Genomic DNA, 18,308 nt, shown 5'->3' on the forward strand with positions numbered 1-18,308 from the left:
TTTAAAACATGCGGCGCATTATGAAGCACAAAATATGACAACAAAGGACCCATATGGAAAATCTGTTTTCAAAGCTGGATCAGTTGGTTTCTTCAGTCCCCAAACAATTGTTCAGTGATGTAAAAAGGAAATGTGATACAGTGGTAAACATGCTGCTGTCTCAATCTTTTGGAATATGTTGCAGGTATTAACGGTGCAGTGTGTAAGATTTAGTTGCATCTAGCGGTGAGGTTGCAACCAACTAAATACCTCTCCCTCGTACCTCCCTTTCCAAGTGTGTAGTAGAACAATACAATGCAGCAACAGCAGCAACCATTGACACTTATTCTTTCTACATTTTCCAGACGGTTCTACAGCGCCACCAAATTCAAGCTGCTGCTTCAACATAAAACATGAAAGTCACTCTCAAGCTAGTGTTTGGTTTGTCCATTCTGGGTTACTGTAGAAACATGGCAGCCTCTATTGGATGAGGGCCTGCTCCCTACGTATATATGAAAGGCTCATTCTAAGCTAACGAAAACACAGTGATTCATAGTTTCATGTGATTATACACTAATGAATACATGGTTTTGTATACTATATTCCATTTCTGCTAATAGACCCTCCTGAATTTTACACACTGCTCCTTTAAATTTGAAGTATGTCCCAACTTTTTTGGAATTGAGATTTGTTTATGACCCTTTTAATCAGAAATCTGCACATCCAAGTACTAAAGGCCTTTCAAAACCATTGAACAAAAGTCAACATTGAATATTGAAATAAGTTTACTACTCAAATTACAGCATGGACAGGCAAAATGACCAGTGTCTACTCTATATGAAGCAGAATAAACTAGAACTATAATAGGATTCTTATTTAAGGCCTGTGAGGACCCAAATGAATTCACTTTCCACTGGTAGGCTAAGCTATATTTAAAAAAAAAGGTAATACAGTGAGCTTTTCTTTGTCAGGTTTTTGAAGAGGTTTGCCATCTTAGAGGCCCTAACTCGTCTCGATAAAGCAAGTAAACCGTCAAATTCGTTGAACTGAGTAAGATGTTCACAAGACGTCACGGGGTAGGTAAGAGTTAACCGTGGTGAGTTGCTATTGAGAGATATTTTTATTTGAGATTTTCCTCAGCGAGCAGCTGATTAGGAACCTGAACGCGTTGTGGTTTTCCTACACCCGTATTGCGGAAAATCCTGCCTCCCGCGCTACGTTTCTGCTACTAGCCAATCACAGCGCAATATTTAAATAAGCCCCTGCGTCTGTGAATCAGAGTTACGCAGAGGTTCCGCTGTGAATCAGAAACTTCTAGCCAATCCTAGCGCAGCATGCAAATCATCGTCTAGTGTTTATGAAATAATAGCCTATCCTAAAGCTGGAGGCGGGGCTTGTCATAATACGGGTGGGTAAAAAACACATAACTCGGCTTATTGGAGACAGTAGAGTGCACCTAAACTGTCTCAGCGGTGAAGGAGGAAGGAGCGAGTCGACGGTTTGGAAAATTAAAGAGATGTTTTAAGTAACGAGGAGCGCTGAAACTCGGCAGTCACCTTTCACTGAACTGAAGTAAGTTCTAGACAAAACATGGAGGAACACTTCCAGGAAGATTTGGCCAGTCTGTCAGATTTGGACGAGAAAAGTTTGCTCGAGTCTCTGTCCGGCCGTTTCAGCCGCAACCGCATTTATGTGAGTAACTTACCTTGCAAGTATGAGTTGTTCTTGAGATAGACAGAGTCTAGCACTGCAGTCTAGAACCATCTCTTAAACTTTGACTTAGATGACCACACCTTTACTGGACTGTTTTTAACCTTGCTTACGAACACTTAGGTTCAAAATGGTAGCATATGGACAACGATTTTGCTGTACACTCTTAAGAAATATGGTTCTTCAAGTGTTAGAACCATGAGTTGTGTATAGAACCATTTCATGCTTAAATGGTCCTCAGACTGATGGAGAATGTGTTGTATGATTCTGTATAGAATCATTTTGAAAGTGGTTCTACATAGCACCAAGAAGGGTTCTTTTACTGTTACAAGCTTGGCAGTGTAACAAAGCAGAACCCTTTTTGGTACTACACAGAGCCGTATGCAACAGGAAAGAACCATTTAAGCATGAAATGCTTCTATATAAAACTCATGGTTCTAAATAGAATAATTTCCTTTACTAAAGAGCCCTTGAAGAATCATCTTTTTTAAGAGTGTAGTTGACACTAGAACCCACACAAAACATTAATACATTTCTGAGGCAGAACCGAGGCAGACAGAATGTTCTGGTGAGCTTTGATGTCTTTTTCTCTGTTAAACAGACATATATTGGGGACATCTTGGTCGCAGTGAACCCATTTAAACAGCTTCCACTCTATGAAAAGGAGGTGAGACAATGATATCCGTTTGTGTTAATTCAGTCAGATGTTATCTAGAATGCCTTGCTTTGGTACTTCCTTCTGACTGAAAGTTAAACACGAAAAAAATGGTTCTTCGAGGGTCCTTTAGTAAAGGCAATGCTTCTACTTAGAAACTGAGTTTTGTATAGAACCATTTCATGCTTAAATGGCTCTTTGCGTAGTGAAATGGTTCTTCAGATTGATGGAGAATGTGTTGCATATGGTACTGTATAGAACCTCTTTTAAAATGGTTCTGTGTAACACCATGAAGGATTCTGCTGTTGTTCCAGTGTGAAGCTTGTAACACTAGAAGAACCCTGTTTGGTGCTGTAGCAAACCATTTTCAAAAAGGTTCTATATAGAACCAAAAAGAGTTCGGCTGCTGTTGTGATCTCAAGCTTGTAACAACAGAAGAACCCTGTTTGCTGCTATATGGAACCATTTTCAAAAAGGTCCTGTATAGAACCAAAAGGGGTTCTGCTATTTTTATGATATCAAGCTTGTAACAATAGAAGAACCCTGTTTGCTGCTATATGGAACCATTTTCAAAAAAGTTCTATATAGAACCAAAAAGCGTTCTGCTATTGTTACGAAATCAAGCTTGTAACAACAGAAGAACCCTTTTTGGTGCTATATAGAACTATTTTCAAAAAGGTTCTATATAGAAGCAAAAGAGGCTCTGCTTTTGTTAAGATGTCAAGCTTGTAACAGTAGAAGAATCCTTTTTGATGCTATATATAGAACCATTTTCAAAAAGGTTCTGTATAGAACCAAAAGGGGTTCTGCTATTTTATGATATCAAGCTTGTAACAACAGAAGAATCCTTTTTGATGCTATATATAGAACCATTTTCAAAAAGGTTCTGTATAGAACCAAAAGGGGTTCTGCTATTTTATGATATCAAGCTTGTAACAATAGAAGAATCCTTTTTGATGCTATATGGAGCCATTTTCAAATATGTTCTATATAGAACCAAAAAGTGTTCTGCTATTGTTATGATATCAAGCTTGTACAATAGAAGAACCCTTTTTGGTGCTGTATAGAAACATTTTTAAAAAGGTTCTCTATAGAAGCAAAAAAGGTTCTGCTTTTCTTGCGACGTCAAGCTTGTAACAATAGAAGAATCCTGTTTTGTGCAATATAGAACCATTTTAAAAAAGTTCTATGTAGAACCATGTACAACCCATTTTCACCATGCAAAGAGCCATTTAAGCATGAAATGGTCCTATATAGGACTCATGGTTCTGAATAGAGCCATTGCCTGTACTAAAGAACCGTTTCACCATGCAAAGAGCCATTTAAGCATGAAATGGTCCTATATAGCACTCATGGTTCTAAATAGAGCCATTGCCTGTACTAAAGAACCGTTTCACCATGCAAAGAGCCATTTAAGCAGGAAATGGTACTATATGGAACTCTCGCTATCGCTAAACTATCGCTTTGACTAAAGAACCCTTGAAGGACCATCTGTTTTAAGTGTGTGTAAAATAAATCACTCGGACACTTTTTATTGTCATTTTCCTTCATACATACTTTGCACTTAAAAATCAGATGAACAAACCATCCGAATGTCTTCCAGGTGTCTGCGAGGTACAAATGCCATGAGAAGAGTTCTCTGCCTCCACACATATTTGCTGTGGCAGACCGAGCGTATCAGTCCATGCTGGGCCGCCTCGGCACGGGGCCTAAAAACCAGTGTATAGTCATCAGGTGAGTCCCTGAATTCCTTGTGCTCGGTGCATTTCAGAGCAAGTTCTAATCAAGAACGTCAGACCTCGTTCATGGAGCCGTTTTTGTGTTCCTGTTCACCCTTAACCAGGCATGTGGAGACAGGTCTGTTTCTGGCATGTCGTGGCTGATGAGGAATTATGGAAAGAACTTCACGTGTAGTGTAGTTTATTTGACAGTAAGATCGAGATTAAAGCTTATTTCATGGACTTACCCTTTATATACGGTACTGTGCAAAAGTCACCATTAAGCCATTAAGATCAAATCATCAGATATTTCTGAGGAGATCAGATGTAACATAATCTACTTGCTTAAGAAAAGGGAAAAAAACAGGCGTTCCAAAATGATTAACAGATACAGAGAAAATGGACTTCAAACATGTGTGACCTGAAAACCACCAAACCTTTCACCTCAGATTATTAGTACCTACAGTGCTCTGAAAGGATGTGAAGCTGTCAAAAAGCTGTTACTGTGAAGAGGAAATAGACAAGAACCGTTTAACACTTGCTCATCAAACAAAGAAGCTGCTGGTGTTCTCAGAACACTAGAGCACCCCAGACCTCATCACTGAGCGTGTTTGGGATTACTTGGATTGGAAGAAACTGAAAATGAAGACAACTTCTAAGACTGAACTTTGGAGGTGTCGAAAAACATTTCTTTGAAAAGCTGAAAGCAAGTCTTCTGAAAAAAGTGTGAAAGCTGTGATAATGACAAAGCGTGGACACATACATACTGAACAGTTTGATATATTTAGTTGTAATTTTCTGTTAAAGGTATGGTTTCTGCAGGCAACCCCATCCATTCACAAGCTCCTAAATATCCTAACAACCTCAGCTATTGTAATAAATCTAAACTTAGATTGAATAAACTGTATCCTATATTCTAAATGTGCCACTCCTTGACTAAATTTGCCAGCTTTTGAGTGCTGTTGTATTTTTGCATGCTGCTTGTGGCACCGTGGTAAGCCACTCAACTACCGGCCCTGGAGGCGTGGCAATCTCAACTAGGTTCCTTAATGTCTTTATTGGACCCTTTATATCTCTGCTTATGCAATTTACACCCATGACTAATATGTAGCTAATAATATACCTGAACCCTTAGCCTTCCTAAGAGCAAATTTTTTGAGCTGTGGCTTGTAAGAACCTACCATCACCACTGGAAAGGTTCACGGAGCACCCACGTCCTTCTTGAACATGTTGGTGCATTTTTAGCTGACCACAATGTTCAGTTGTGTCTGTTACTGCAATCAGTCTCCAGCTTCTTCGGAGAAGTGTTGTCCACATAGGTACATGTAAGATACTGCTCTAATGCATTTCACAGAGGCTCGCTGCTCGACCTGTGTCTTTCCCAAGTGTAGTATTTGTTGAATATGTGGTTTGCTGGATAAATGCAAGACTATATTTGTAATTGTGTATGATTTTGAGATTTCTAAGCTTTGGAAATTGATGTTAACTTATACTGGCCTACACTTTCAGAAATAAAGGTACTAAGCTGTCACTGGGGCAGTACCCTCTCTTGTCACTGGGGTGGTATCCTTAAAGGTACATCTAAGTACCTTTAGTCAGCGAATCTAATTGTACTGTAATCCACTGAAAGAATTTTTTCAGTTGTATTGACTCCGCACACCCCATCTCGTCTCCAGGCTTTTTATTTTATTGCTTTGTTTTAAAACATTGGATTATGAAAAGGTATAAATATGTACTTTTCCACCTGGAAAAACTATTTAAGGTACACAATCGGACCTTAAAACCTGTGGGTATATTTACCTTGTCTGTATCTTGATGAATGAAAAATGTACCTGCACAGTATCTTTATTTCTAACAGTGTAAGATTCTAAGAAAAGAGTAATTGCTTTGTTGGATAATTGAAAGCCTTGGCCTGCAATTGTCTTAGTTTTGGTAATAATTGTGCTAAAGGCCAACATGAGACTACAAAACATGTGTGCTGGTTTCTAGGAAATGAGGCACAAGCCTGCGGTGATTCAGCAAAGGAATTTCACTTGCTGTCAACGTCTTTGCTTTCTTAATTGCTAAAGTGACTTTTGCTCTTTAAAGATTCTCCTCCCAGACAACAAGTAAAGCCTGTGGTTTAATTTTCCAGTGGTTTGCTTGGGTTCAATAACAAGCCCCACTAACCCCCAGCAGGGTACAATAGCGCCATCTCCCCTAGTTACCATGCAGCTGGAGATGAATGAGGAGGGGGGTTAGGGGTTGTCTGTGGTCAGGGGTGTAGAGAGTCCGATAATTGTCCAGACGACAAAGCAAGAATGCACTTGCGCACACAATGACGGTGTAAGAAAACGTCCCTATATGCACGTGTATACATGGCTGTGTCGACGGATGTAAGCAAGGGTTCTATTTTTCATGATTACAGGTGTAAAAAGCAAGGCATGATCTCATCGCCCCAGTGCTGGCATTGTATTGTGGTATTGAGAGATAACAAGCTTTAAATGTGTGATATCTAATCGCACAAATTATCCACATTTGCATTATGGTGGATAGCCTGTTGTACAGAGTTAGGCCCAATTTCATTTCTGTTTCATTTCGTTACCATTATTCCTTGTTTTCGAGTGTCACCTTGCCCCTTGGAACTGAGTTACAAATTGTACTGGTTGAAATCTTCCCCTACGAAACGGAAGAGCCCTCAAATAAACAAGAACATTACTTCATTAACAGCTACCAGCGCTGCTCTGTAGGCGACCCTGCCAGTCTGCAGTGATAGCAGAGGAGGGTAAAGTTCAGCAACTTACTGCTGGGCTTTTATTTAGGACATCATGTGCCTTCAAAGAGGGAAAATTATTTATTATTGCCCATCCCTAATTCTTCAGTGAGATGAAGCTGAAGTCAGCAAGTCGTCAACTTCTTGTTCGAATTTTTCTGTTCCACCTTAAACCATTTAAGGTGGAAAGGGAAATTTAGCCCGCTAGCTACCAAGACATCAGCAAACTGCTAGTGAACTTTTTTTTTTGCTTGTTATGAAAAAAAGCACCATAATACATTGTAACAACATTAAATAAAATAATACAATGGTTATCCCAATTTTTAACGGAGAAACTACTTTAATTTGTGGGTTTCCTTTGGTCGCTCGCGCAGCCATCTTACCTTTTTTTTTCCTTTTTTTCCTCTTAACACTCCATTTGGATTGTGCCTCTGAAATCCTCGGTTTGGAGGGCCATGTAGCCCTAACACTTCACCCTACCCTAGAAATCGGGACACCCTACCCCTAGGCATGAACGTGCAAAACGGAGGGGTATAGCTAAGTGGTAGGAGCAAGGGGTGAAATGGGATTGGGCCTTAGAAACCACCCTTCGTTATTTAATTGACAGCCTAAGTGTCCATCTAGCACCGTGCAGTGTATTTTATCAATATACAGAGAAAGACACATTTTAGTGCATTTTAATCACTTGTTTATTTGTAGCAGTTAACATAGTTAAAAAAAATTAAACATAAAATGTGGTCTGTGCAAACGTTATGGCACACGTATAGATATAAATTTTTTTATGTTAAATTCCACAAATACATAGAAATTGTGCATTACAATTAGCAGAAAATGTCATGTCCACTTAGAACATCAAGAAAACGTGTAATCAAACTCTTGCATACGACCATATCAATAGTTTTCTCCCTAATAAGAGCAGGTGCTGAGACTTGGCCCTGTGACGTTGTTTACACACTATTATTTTGATCTGTTTAACTCTGTAGTCATTTTTGTTGGGTTTAATAGAAGGAATTTCCATGGTTTTCTAAAGCTGTACGTGAAGCTAGCAATTAGTGGTATTTAGTTAGTGGTGTTCTCTACATCTGCTCTTCAATCTCTTCCTCCCACTGAAGTTCAGTGGCATTTACTGTGTTAGTAAATAGATTGTGGCCACAAACGTGGATTTGCAAGTTGTATTGCTCATGCAAATTCCCCAGATCAGCTTGTAGACTCCAGCCCTCCAACATGCGTATTAAGTGGTCCAGAGCGCTGTGAGGCTCAGAGCATTTGATTATCAAATGGCTTTTTAATTTCACCAATATTCTGCACCTACATGTGTTGATTCAGCTGCATCTTGGAATGTTAGAATTGATTGCAACAGATTCTGAGTTATGAGTATATTAAGTAAATTCATTTTTTTTTGGCCAAAATAAAATGATCTGCAATTTCCAACATGTAGTAATTTTGTTTATTTTAGAAAATATAGAAAATATTTCTGAATAATACCAAAAGGGTTAAAGCTGCAGTATGTAAGATTTTTTTTGTTAAAACTGAAAGAATTAATGTTAATCTGTTTTCACACTGAACCACAGTATGTGCTGTGCTCGCCGTTCATGACTTGGCAAGTCGGAAACCACTGCTCTCCTACTGGCCACGCCAAGACTTGGCCGAAGTGTGTTGCTCAAAGTTGAAAACATTTCAACTCTGTTTTCCACTGAAAGCGCAGTGGTGAATTTTGCACATTCAGTGTGAAAGCAGAGTCAGAAGAAAAAAGAACAGGCTAAAATATGGCGTCTGTGCGCTGCTGTGAGTCGCCTTGTAAAGCCTGTAATAATAATTTAAATGTCAGAGGTGTTGTGTCGGCTTTCTCAGGAGTTTTTTTCAGACAAGGTCATACGTCTTTACGTCTTAATGTCACACACACAGGCTCAAAAGGAAGGTCTGGCTGTGTATGTTCAGGTCTCCAATACAAAATCAACATTATACTGATGCAGATATGATCACAATAGTAGATAATTCACTCACATCCTCAGAAGACACGTCCTTCGCCAAGTTTTGACTGGGTCTCTTGGAATACACTGTTTCACGCTCTCGCATTCATCACATTCGTCCGCTTGCGCAGGGACTCTGAAGCACAATCCATGTTACAAAATGTTCTTCTGCTTGTTGCATGCAGTTACACATTTCCACCAGAGAGGTCTCCAAATCTCCAACACTTACATAGTGCAGCTTTGAATTACATTGTATCAGGGTGAAATGAGACTTCATGATGCATTGAAGTGTATCCTACTAAAGCTATAAGGACTTATCGTTTGTGTAAAACAGCGATGAAAGCTGCCAATGTTCAATAGAAAATGTAATTTAGTAATAAACATAAAACAGTATTTCCACAAAGCAGTGTAGTTTGTCAACAGTAGGCTCTGGTAGCCAAGCACCTAGGGATGCAGCAGTGCACGGTTTGTTATTGAACCGTATGGTACGTCCCTACAGTTCAATATGCGCACATGAACCGCAGTACTACGATATGCTTGTGATCACCTATAATTTCCGAAACTTGCTTGTTGTGCTGCAGACTACGTGGATGTTGTACATGCAGATCCACAGAACATTTCTGGGGCCTATCACAAATGCCCTGGAGCCTGTCAGCACTCTGTATGTAAATAGGAGCTGAAGAAGAGAGGAGAAGTAAAAACAAATAATCCCTCGGCTCCAACATGACAGTGACAAGCACTAGCGACACAGAGAAGTTGGCAGCGTCCAAAAATTCAAAAACTTTGCCTCTAACGCATGTCTGCACACTGGCGCTGACACTTTGAGTCAACATGCAACAGTGCTCTTAACTTCGTCAGGCAGTCTTTTAGGTGAACAGCTAATAGTAAGTTACCTCAGTTACCTCTCACTAGCGCTTTCCGTTGTCATGCCGGAGCTGAGGGATTGTTTTTTAGTTGTCCCTCCTTGTATTTGCATACAGAGCACTGATAGGCTCCAAGGTAATTCTGATAGGCTCCAGAGACGTTCTATGGAGCTATCTAATACTGCGTGCGCCTGTTGAACCTTAGGCGGCGTAATGAATGGTTTGATAACATACTGTGTACCATTGTGTCCCGACAAGCAACGTAACAGTCTAAGGTTATTTCATGAAACACAATTGTTTTTCTTTTATAGCTTGGTATATTAAAAATCCCATATCCCATTTTGGGGATTTCTCCCGCTCAAACACACCTGATTTAAATCTTCATTTATTGAATGTGCTTGAACAGAGAAATCACCAAACTGTGCTGGAATCCGGCCCTCCAAGACTAAACTTTGAGACCCCTTCCTTAGAATTTACCAGGCTGTTATTGTTACTGTACCCTTTAAGACTGATATAAATGAACACCCAGTATTGTATTTGATTCAGGAAGCAGTCCAGGCAGAAATACTCTTAACTTCAGTGTGAATCGGTGGAGTTAAACTGCTGTAGAGGCAGACAGGTGTGATTGCATTGTCTTTTTTTGTGAAATCACAAAAACAATGGGTTCAAAATGAGCTGGGTTATTCTCACCAGCATGACCCACACTTGAAAAAATAGTACAATTTAATGGCTTGTTGAATGTACAAACATTATATCAATATATAAAATATATTACAATGTAAATAATAACTGTTTTTTTTTGGAGTGACTTCTTTAAAATTCACAAGAAAATATTAAAGTAAAGAGATTCATCAGTTAAATTTGATAATAAAAAACACATGGACTTATTTCAGTAATGAGAATAAGGAGAATGGCAAACACTGTACAGTTTTTATCTGTGTGATGCTTATGACACTTAAGTATTTATGGATGTTTTGAGGCAGTTTTGTGGAAATGATTCAATAGAGACTGTATGGACTGGGGAGTGAACAGTGTGTTTGAAGGTTTAACAGTGTTTGCATACTATATGAAACTTCTATTTACAAAAACATCAGAATATTCATATTAAGAATTCAGTTCCCTATTATATGGGCCATTTAATACGGAATTGAATATACATAATACAGAAATCAGTATACTGTATGAGTATATAGAGTACTTTACAAGGACTCTGGACTAAGCAGCCAATCAGATTTTAGAACCAGAAATCTGTTTTATGATGATTCGTAATCGTAATTGTTGTGAAGATGGAGATTTGCACCCCTAACCTTCAATGTTCTCCGCCTGTTAGACAGTGTTAGGTTTCAGTCTGGTTTGAAGTGCTGGAAACACTTGTTTCAGTGTTCTCAGCACTGATGTTAACAATACATCCCCCCTTTTTAATCCCAATCCTCACTCCATGTCATGTGCTGATTCTCTTTCCACAGCGGCGAGAGCGGGGCGGGGAAGACTGAGAGCACCAAGCTCCTGCTGAGGCAGCTGATGGAGCTGTGCCGGGCCAACTCCCAGCTGGAGCAGCAGATCCTGCAGGTAAGATAATATTATTCTCTCCTCTCGCAGAGCAGCGGGGTCCTCCTGGAGCACTCATTTGAATGCAGCCTCATGGTTTGCACACGTCCAAGTCCCGAGTTAAGCCCGACTGGAAATGGTGGATAATGGAGTCAGCATTTTGTGGGTTGTTATTACTGCGATTTGTGCCAGTTCAGTGGGCTTGTAGCGCAGTGGACTCTGAGCAAACAGAACAGACATCGTGGAAAGTGAGCACAGGGCTCCAGAGGATCAGGCAGGAATTCAGCTATGATGTCAGAAATATAATAAACGCAGACATAAAATGATTTTCTATGATGTTATAATATTGTTTTGATCACCTGATCACATCTTTCTGTGGAGAAAGATTGCATTTACTGAGTGCTGTTTCATTTTATTTTGAGTCCAAACGGGCATGATATAAAAGTTATTCATTTCTCAGGAGATATCTCTGAGGAGATTAGATCTAGTCCAGTTGCATGCGGAAGGGGAAAGTCAAAGGAAAATTTTAAAAATTACGGAATTTAAAAAATGAATGAAATGCTGTAGAGAAAATGGAACTCCTAACAACCATCTGGAAGACGTGGTAGACTGCCAAAACTGTTACCATCAGATAAACAGTACTTAAAGCTTTCATCTCTCAGAGAGGAGAAAATCAAGCGCCACTCTTGCTTCAGATGTGAAAAAAATCCACAGGAGTTTCTGTCCATCCTTCCACTGTGAGAAGACAACTCAAGACTATGAGTCTGAAAAGATGTGTAGCTGCCAAGAAGCCCTTTACTGAGAAAAGGAAACAAAGAAGCTGCTGAAGTTCTCAGAACAATGGACGGACTACACCTGAATGTGTTTGGAATTACGTCGTTTATCAGAAGCAGAAAGTGCAACCATCTTCTAAGACTGAACTTTGGAGGTGTGGAAAAATATCCCTTCAGGTTTCTTTAAAAAACTGAAAGCAGGTCTTCTGAAAAGAATGGTAGCTGTAATAACAGCGAATGATGGGCGCACTAAGGCCCAACTCCATTTCTTATTTTTACCCCTACCTTGTTTTTGAGTATCAGCTTGACCCTTAGAACTGAGTCACAAATTGTAGTGGTTGAAATTTTCCCCTACGAAACGGAACAACCGTCAAATACACAAGAACATTACTTCATTAACAGGCTACTAATGGTGCTCTGTAGGTGACCCTGCCAGGCTGCAGTGATAGCAGAGGAGGGTAAAGTTTAGCAACCTCGCTGCTGGGCTTTAGTTACATTTAGGGAATAATATGCCTTCAAAGAGGGGGGCAATTAATTATTATCACCCACCCCTAATTCTTCAGTGATATGAAGCTGAAGTCAGCTGTTCTCCAGCTTCTTGCTCAAATTTTCCTGTTCCAACTTAAATAGGGCAGCAGTTCTGACACCAGAATGTAACTGCTGCACCGTTTTGGGACACTCTACCCCTAGATGTGAATGCGCAAAAACTGAGGGGTAAGGGCTAAGTGGTAGGGGCAAGGGGTGAAATGGGATCGGGCCTGAATACTGAAAAGAAAAAGTATCTAGTTGTTGGAGCTCCTGCCATTTGCTGTTAAAAAAATAACACTGAAAAACTCATATTAATGACTGCATTGACTGGAAAGTAAAATGTATGAAGGGTGGTGTACTATGTGAAGTTTTCAAGTTGTAATTTTAAGAGCAGAAAGCAAAGCAAAACCATCCGATCAAAACAAGTTATGTCAGATTTGTAAGACTCTTGTAAGTATAGAGTTTGCTAGTAGAAATGGGTCCATCCACTTTAGAAATGCAAGGCTCAGAACATTTGCTTATCAAATGTCCACCAGCTGTGATGTCGAAAGGCTGGAGAGAAGGCAGACATACAATAACTCACTCAACTTCTCTGTAAGCTTCAGCTTATCACTCCGTCCCTATGAGGAAGATTGTGCAACTATTGAACAACAGTGACAAGCCCCTGATGACGTGAAATGGAAAAAAATGTGTCATTGTCATTGTTGGCATTCTTTCTTTGATACTACAGCCTTATGTAAGTTTATATGTTGTAAATGAGACAGATACCAAAAAATTGACCAATATATTAGAACCAGAATAAGTAGAATACCATAAATATTTTCCTTTGATCACAGCAAATGATCTGAAATGGATGACCCTTTGTTAGCAGAGCTACCAGAGTTCATTGAGTGCTGATGTGGAATAGGTTTTAGCTAATGGATGCTGGTTCTCTCAGCTGGCACTCAGTGTGGCAGCCTTGACCTGTCTGTAAAGTTCAGACTGTTGATGTGATAGAGGAAGTTGAGTTTTGGAATGAGGCCAAGTGTGAACTGCGTCTATTGATCCACTGCTCGTCTTTTTCTTCGTGTTACAGACATGAGCTGATCCTCAGAGATGTATGTACAATCTCAGTGCCTTTGCAGTATGGAAAGAGCAGAGTTTCTGTAGGCTGTGGTTCTCTGGTGTCGTAGAACTGGAACCATGTGTCTAAATCTCATAGCTAACTATTTGATTCAATTGTAGTTTTTTAGAATATGATTCAGTACATCGTGAAATCTTGGTTTAAGTTTCAATATGATTCGATTTCTTTTATTTTGGTCAGTTTTGCTATAGTTCAGTATGATTTATTTTGATCAATTTGATCATTTTCACCATGATGTGATTCAATTTTGATCAATTTCACCATGATTCTGTTATTTTGATTGGTTTTCCCACAGTTTAGTACAATTTTTTGATTGGTTTTAGTTTGATTATTGAATTATTGTGGCTCATTTTCACCAGAGTTCGATTATTTTGAACAACTTGATCTGTTTCACCATGATTCAGTTAAATTGTTTTTAGCTGATTTTCCCATGGTTGATTGTTAGTTTAGTTTCACCACAGTTTGATTTTATTATTTTGAATCATTTTTTCAGTCTCACAGTTATATTAATCATATTTTTGAGCAGTTTTGACAAAGTTCAATTTGAACATTTGATTGATTTTCACCACTATTTAATTCAGTTTTTATTTTTTTGATCAGGTGTGCCATGGTTCGAATCAAATATTTGTGATCACTTCCACCACAGTTGGATTTGATCTGATTATTTTGATCAGTTTTACCCTGATTCAGTTCAGTTCTTTTGATCATTTTGTCAGTTTTACAATGATTTGATTTGATTATTTCGGACTGATTCAGATGTAATAAAAAAAAAACCACAAACTATTAACACAGTTTACTCAGTAGTGGAATACTGAGGGGGGTATTTGCGTGAAAATAGATTTGATTTTGCATATTTTTTAAAATTATTTTCAACTTTATTTTTAAGATTGTAATCCAAATCCATGCGGCTGAAGCAACGCCTCTAGATCAGTGTCATCATGACACCCCTAATAGAAACCCTAATGTTAGTATGCATTTCAAGTAAGAGCTATGAGTTATGAGAACTTGCAAGAGAATGATTCAGCTATTCTGGCTCCTGCATTTTAGGATGCCGCATATAGGTAGTTGTGCAACGTGGCTTGATCAAATTCATTCTTTTCATGGCTCTCACTTATACTTGTAACTTGAATCATGTGTTCCTCAAACATGTTTTTCTTGTTTAACCGGTATAGAATGGTGAGTCTACTCCCAGGTTACTGCTGGCTCAAAAGTTTCGTACTGAAGATGCAGTGCTGTAGTTTTTCTGTGTTGTCCTGTTCTGCTTATAGCTCAGTGGAGTGGGTTAGTATCCATTTTATTGAAGGGAACTTTCAGTAACTATGATCATAAACGTAAAGTATTTAGCTGGTAGATTGTGGATTTATTGTAGAGTGTATATGAAAAAAGGAAAGGAAATGAAGGATCTGTGGGAAGCTCTAGTTAAGGGTCTTTTAAGTGTCTGGCCAAGGCCAAAGGAAACGTATTGTACAGGGCTGGTGCACATTTTTCTTTCAGACGGTGGGTTTTTGACATCTGCTTTTTATTGTTACTTTTTATATCAAGTCATTATTCCTGGAAGGATGTCTTTAAGGCACAACTTGACATTTTAAGCTGATTATTTCCTGTTTGTAGTGTTGTATCTCTGAAATATTAACTACATGTTAATAATTGGAATCATTTTGGACAATTTCTGCTGTTCCTTCCATCAAGAAATGTTCACACAATGTAAAGAGCAGCAGCTGTTTTCAAACCAAGTAAATTACATATTGCAAACTTGAAGAGCATAAAAAGAAAGAGCTACACAACTTACAACAGTTTGTTTAATTATTTGTTTATTTCTTATTTCAATTTTGGTGGGTTGGTTTCAGTTTTCTCCCCTGTTTAGTCATATCCAATTCCACCCACTAGTCAGGACTCCCCAATCGCACAATATCACCAGTGCTAAGAGAGCAAAGGCAAACACAAGCTTCCTCTGACTCATATGAAGCCGGTCACCACATCATTTCGTGCTTGGAGGAGAACACTAATGACCAGTTCTGTTACATCAGCTAACAGATGCCTGTGCTGGCTATCGTCGTGCCAAGTGATGGGAGGTAGATGGGGGGCCATCCTACCCCCACCCAGAGGGAGCGAGGCCAACTGTGCTCTCCTGGACTCCCAGCCACAGACAGTTGTAGCATCACTGGGGCTTGAGCTTGCAACCTTCTGATTACAGGCCCAGCACTTGGTTGCACAGACATTTCTTGGCCCCAAAGTTTATTTATATTATTTTAACTAATATAAATATAGGTTACTGATTTAATGTAAAGAATGATTGTAATATGCTAGCTCTGTGTAACTTCACAGACATCAAATAATCAGGAGTAAAAATAAATAAATAAAAATGAGTGTCCAGTAAGATGTATAGAGCTGTAGATGATACTGAAATGACTGAAAAAGATTACACGATACAAATATTGCATAATGAATAGTTTGTTAATTTTCTAAGTGACGTTGGTTTGTTTCTGCAAATTGTAGTGCACATTTTCTATTTATTTACTGATTTTAGGGTATTTGCAATTAATACAACATAAAATACAAAATATACCATTCATTTTATACAGGCTATATTTTATGTTTTTTTTCCCCCAGTATGTTCAATTCAGAATATAAACAGTAATTGTGCATTATAATGTGCAGAAGTGTGTTCTCTGTAGAGGATGTGTAACTTATTTTCACCATTTTCAATATAACAGTTCTACTGGGGCGCCAAACTTTTGCATATGGCTATAACTTCTTTGTTATGTTCACAATATTGAATAAAACATCTAAAATTACTTTTGGTGTCCAATATTAAAATCTATAACCCTGTAAGTTATTGTATGGAAAATATAAAATGTTAGTGATTTGAAATTTTACTGTTTTTTACATTTCATAAAGATCAAGCTGAAAAAGAGAAACCTGTAAAAACTGAACTCCTTATCTCAGTGCATTTCATCAGAAAACCTTACTGTCGTGCATACATCCGTCCTGATGAACAATGGGATGTGCTTTGGTATACATTCAGAGATGTTTAGGGTCTTCCACGTTCTCATGGCTGTGTTGGTAGGACAGGATGTCTGGGGGAGGTTCAGAAATGGGGGAGAGCTGCATGACGCTTTAGAAAGTCTTGTGTGAGAAACAGTAGCCTCTGAGGAATTACATCATTTGGAGGAGTTAGCACAGGGCTGTCATAGTAGTGCACGTCTAGCACAGCTGGTGTGAACAGAATCACTGATTATAACTGAAGTGAATCTGTTCAGTCAGATGGACGACTAAAAACGCTTCAGATATTCTTGTTTTTAAGGATTATTTTGAGAATTGGTACTTGAGTACTACTTTAAGTACAATTTGAGTATTCAAAATCTATAGAATGATGTTCAGGCCAGTCCTGAACCTACTGCCCCATTCAGAACTTTTTAGTAAAGCTTACAGATAGTATGTCATGTGATTGGAGATCCTAAGAGAGTGTGTGTGTGTTCTTTTGTGGGTAACTTGAGTCATGGGAGGATCTCCAGAAAGAGCACGGGAGTCCCACCAGTCAAAACAAACCATTTTCCAGACCTCCGGCTTTCTTTTTTCGCTTTTCTCTCTCTCATGGCCTATTTGTTAACTGCTGGCTTGAGGCAAAGCTGCTTGAGCAGCACAATAGGCCAGCTCAGCGTCCTCACTGACTTACTACAGCAGACTACTGGGTTTGCCCATGTGGCAAATTCTCCTTCTGCAGACTGAGCTTTTTCTACATGTTCTGTGTGTGTCATTAACCCCATCCTGTCTGATTGTCGTGAATCCAAATTTAACAAATATATAGACGGCTTTACATTGTAGAATGGTGGGGCTGGAACTATCAAAATATTTTCAATGTTTTAACGAATGTTATCAAGACTATTTATGTTTTCTTTTTTTTGGCAAAAAAATATCACTGATAAATGATTGTTTTCATAGCAATGTGGATCAAAATGCCAGAGACGCTGCACAATCTAGCAACTCTGAACTGATAGTGGGCTGTATTTGAACCACCACCATAAATAGAAATGGTTTTTAAGCTTGTTAACCTGCTCAAAACCCCTGCCACACACGCTAAACTTAGCCGTGTGGGCTTTATTGCCTTGTGCAGTCTAAATTGGACAGTTATCTAGCCAGCACACTCTCATTTATAGTGATACGTTGGATTTTCTGAGGTTAGCTCTAACCATTGACCCCTGCCACTAGAACTGATGGAGTTGATTCCTCCGCTTTATTGTAACTAAAACAGCGGCAGAGCCGTTGATAAAGGGATACAGCAGAGATTAATCCATCCTAAACATTTACCCACTTTTTGAGTAGCTACAGATTATAGTGATATTCTGAAAAGCCAGCTTAGTTCATGTTAGGGGAAACTCAGGGTGATGAACTGAGAAAACCTTTGCTGTAGTCATAATTCTTTGAAAAGGAACTATTTTAAAATTCTTTTTCAGTTCTTTGAAAAAGATTGTCCTGTTCCTCTTTTCACAAGGCTAAAAAGTTAGCTTCATATTCACCAGCCTCTTGTACAACTTTTACAGTCCACCTTAAATGGACTGTTACCTTAACAGAATGTAACTGCAGCAACCTTTTAGGTGGAATGGAAATTTTGAAGAAGCTGGAAAAATAAGGGGCAAACTTCAGCTTCAACCTCTTTTCCACCATATTCTGTTAAAAATATTGTTTTTT

At 38.9% G+C, this 18,308-nt stretch overlaps 1 protein-coding gene across 1 annotated transcript in view; it reads left to right on the plus strand.

Annotated features, from left to right (window-relative positions):
- The first annotated feature begins 1,400 nt into the window (after window positions 1-1,400).
- The window catches only part of LOC118824797 (myosin-IIIb), a 48,812-nt gene continuing 31,904 nt past the window's right edge, over window positions 1,401-18,308 (plus strand). Inside the window, exons 1-4 of the mRNA XM_036595210.1 lie at window positions 1,401-1,671; window positions 2,291-2,356; window positions 3,948-4,078; window positions 11,114-11,216. Coding sequence (XP_036451103.1) covers window positions 1,570-1,671; window positions 2,291-2,356; window positions 3,948-4,078; window positions 11,114-11,216 — 402 coding nt within the window. The 5' untranslated portion in view covers window positions 1,401-1,569. The remainder of the gene's footprint in view (window positions 1,672-2,290; window positions 2,357-3,947; window positions 4,079-11,113; window positions 11,217-18,308) is intronic.

This window comes from Colossoma macropomum, unplaced genomic scaffold, assembly GCF_904425465.1.
Source record: "Colossoma macropomum unplaced genomic scaffold, Colossoma_macropomum, whole genome shotgun sequence".
NCBI lineage: Eukaryota > Metazoa > Chordata > Actinopteri > Characiformes > Serrasalmidae > Colossoma > Colossoma macropomum.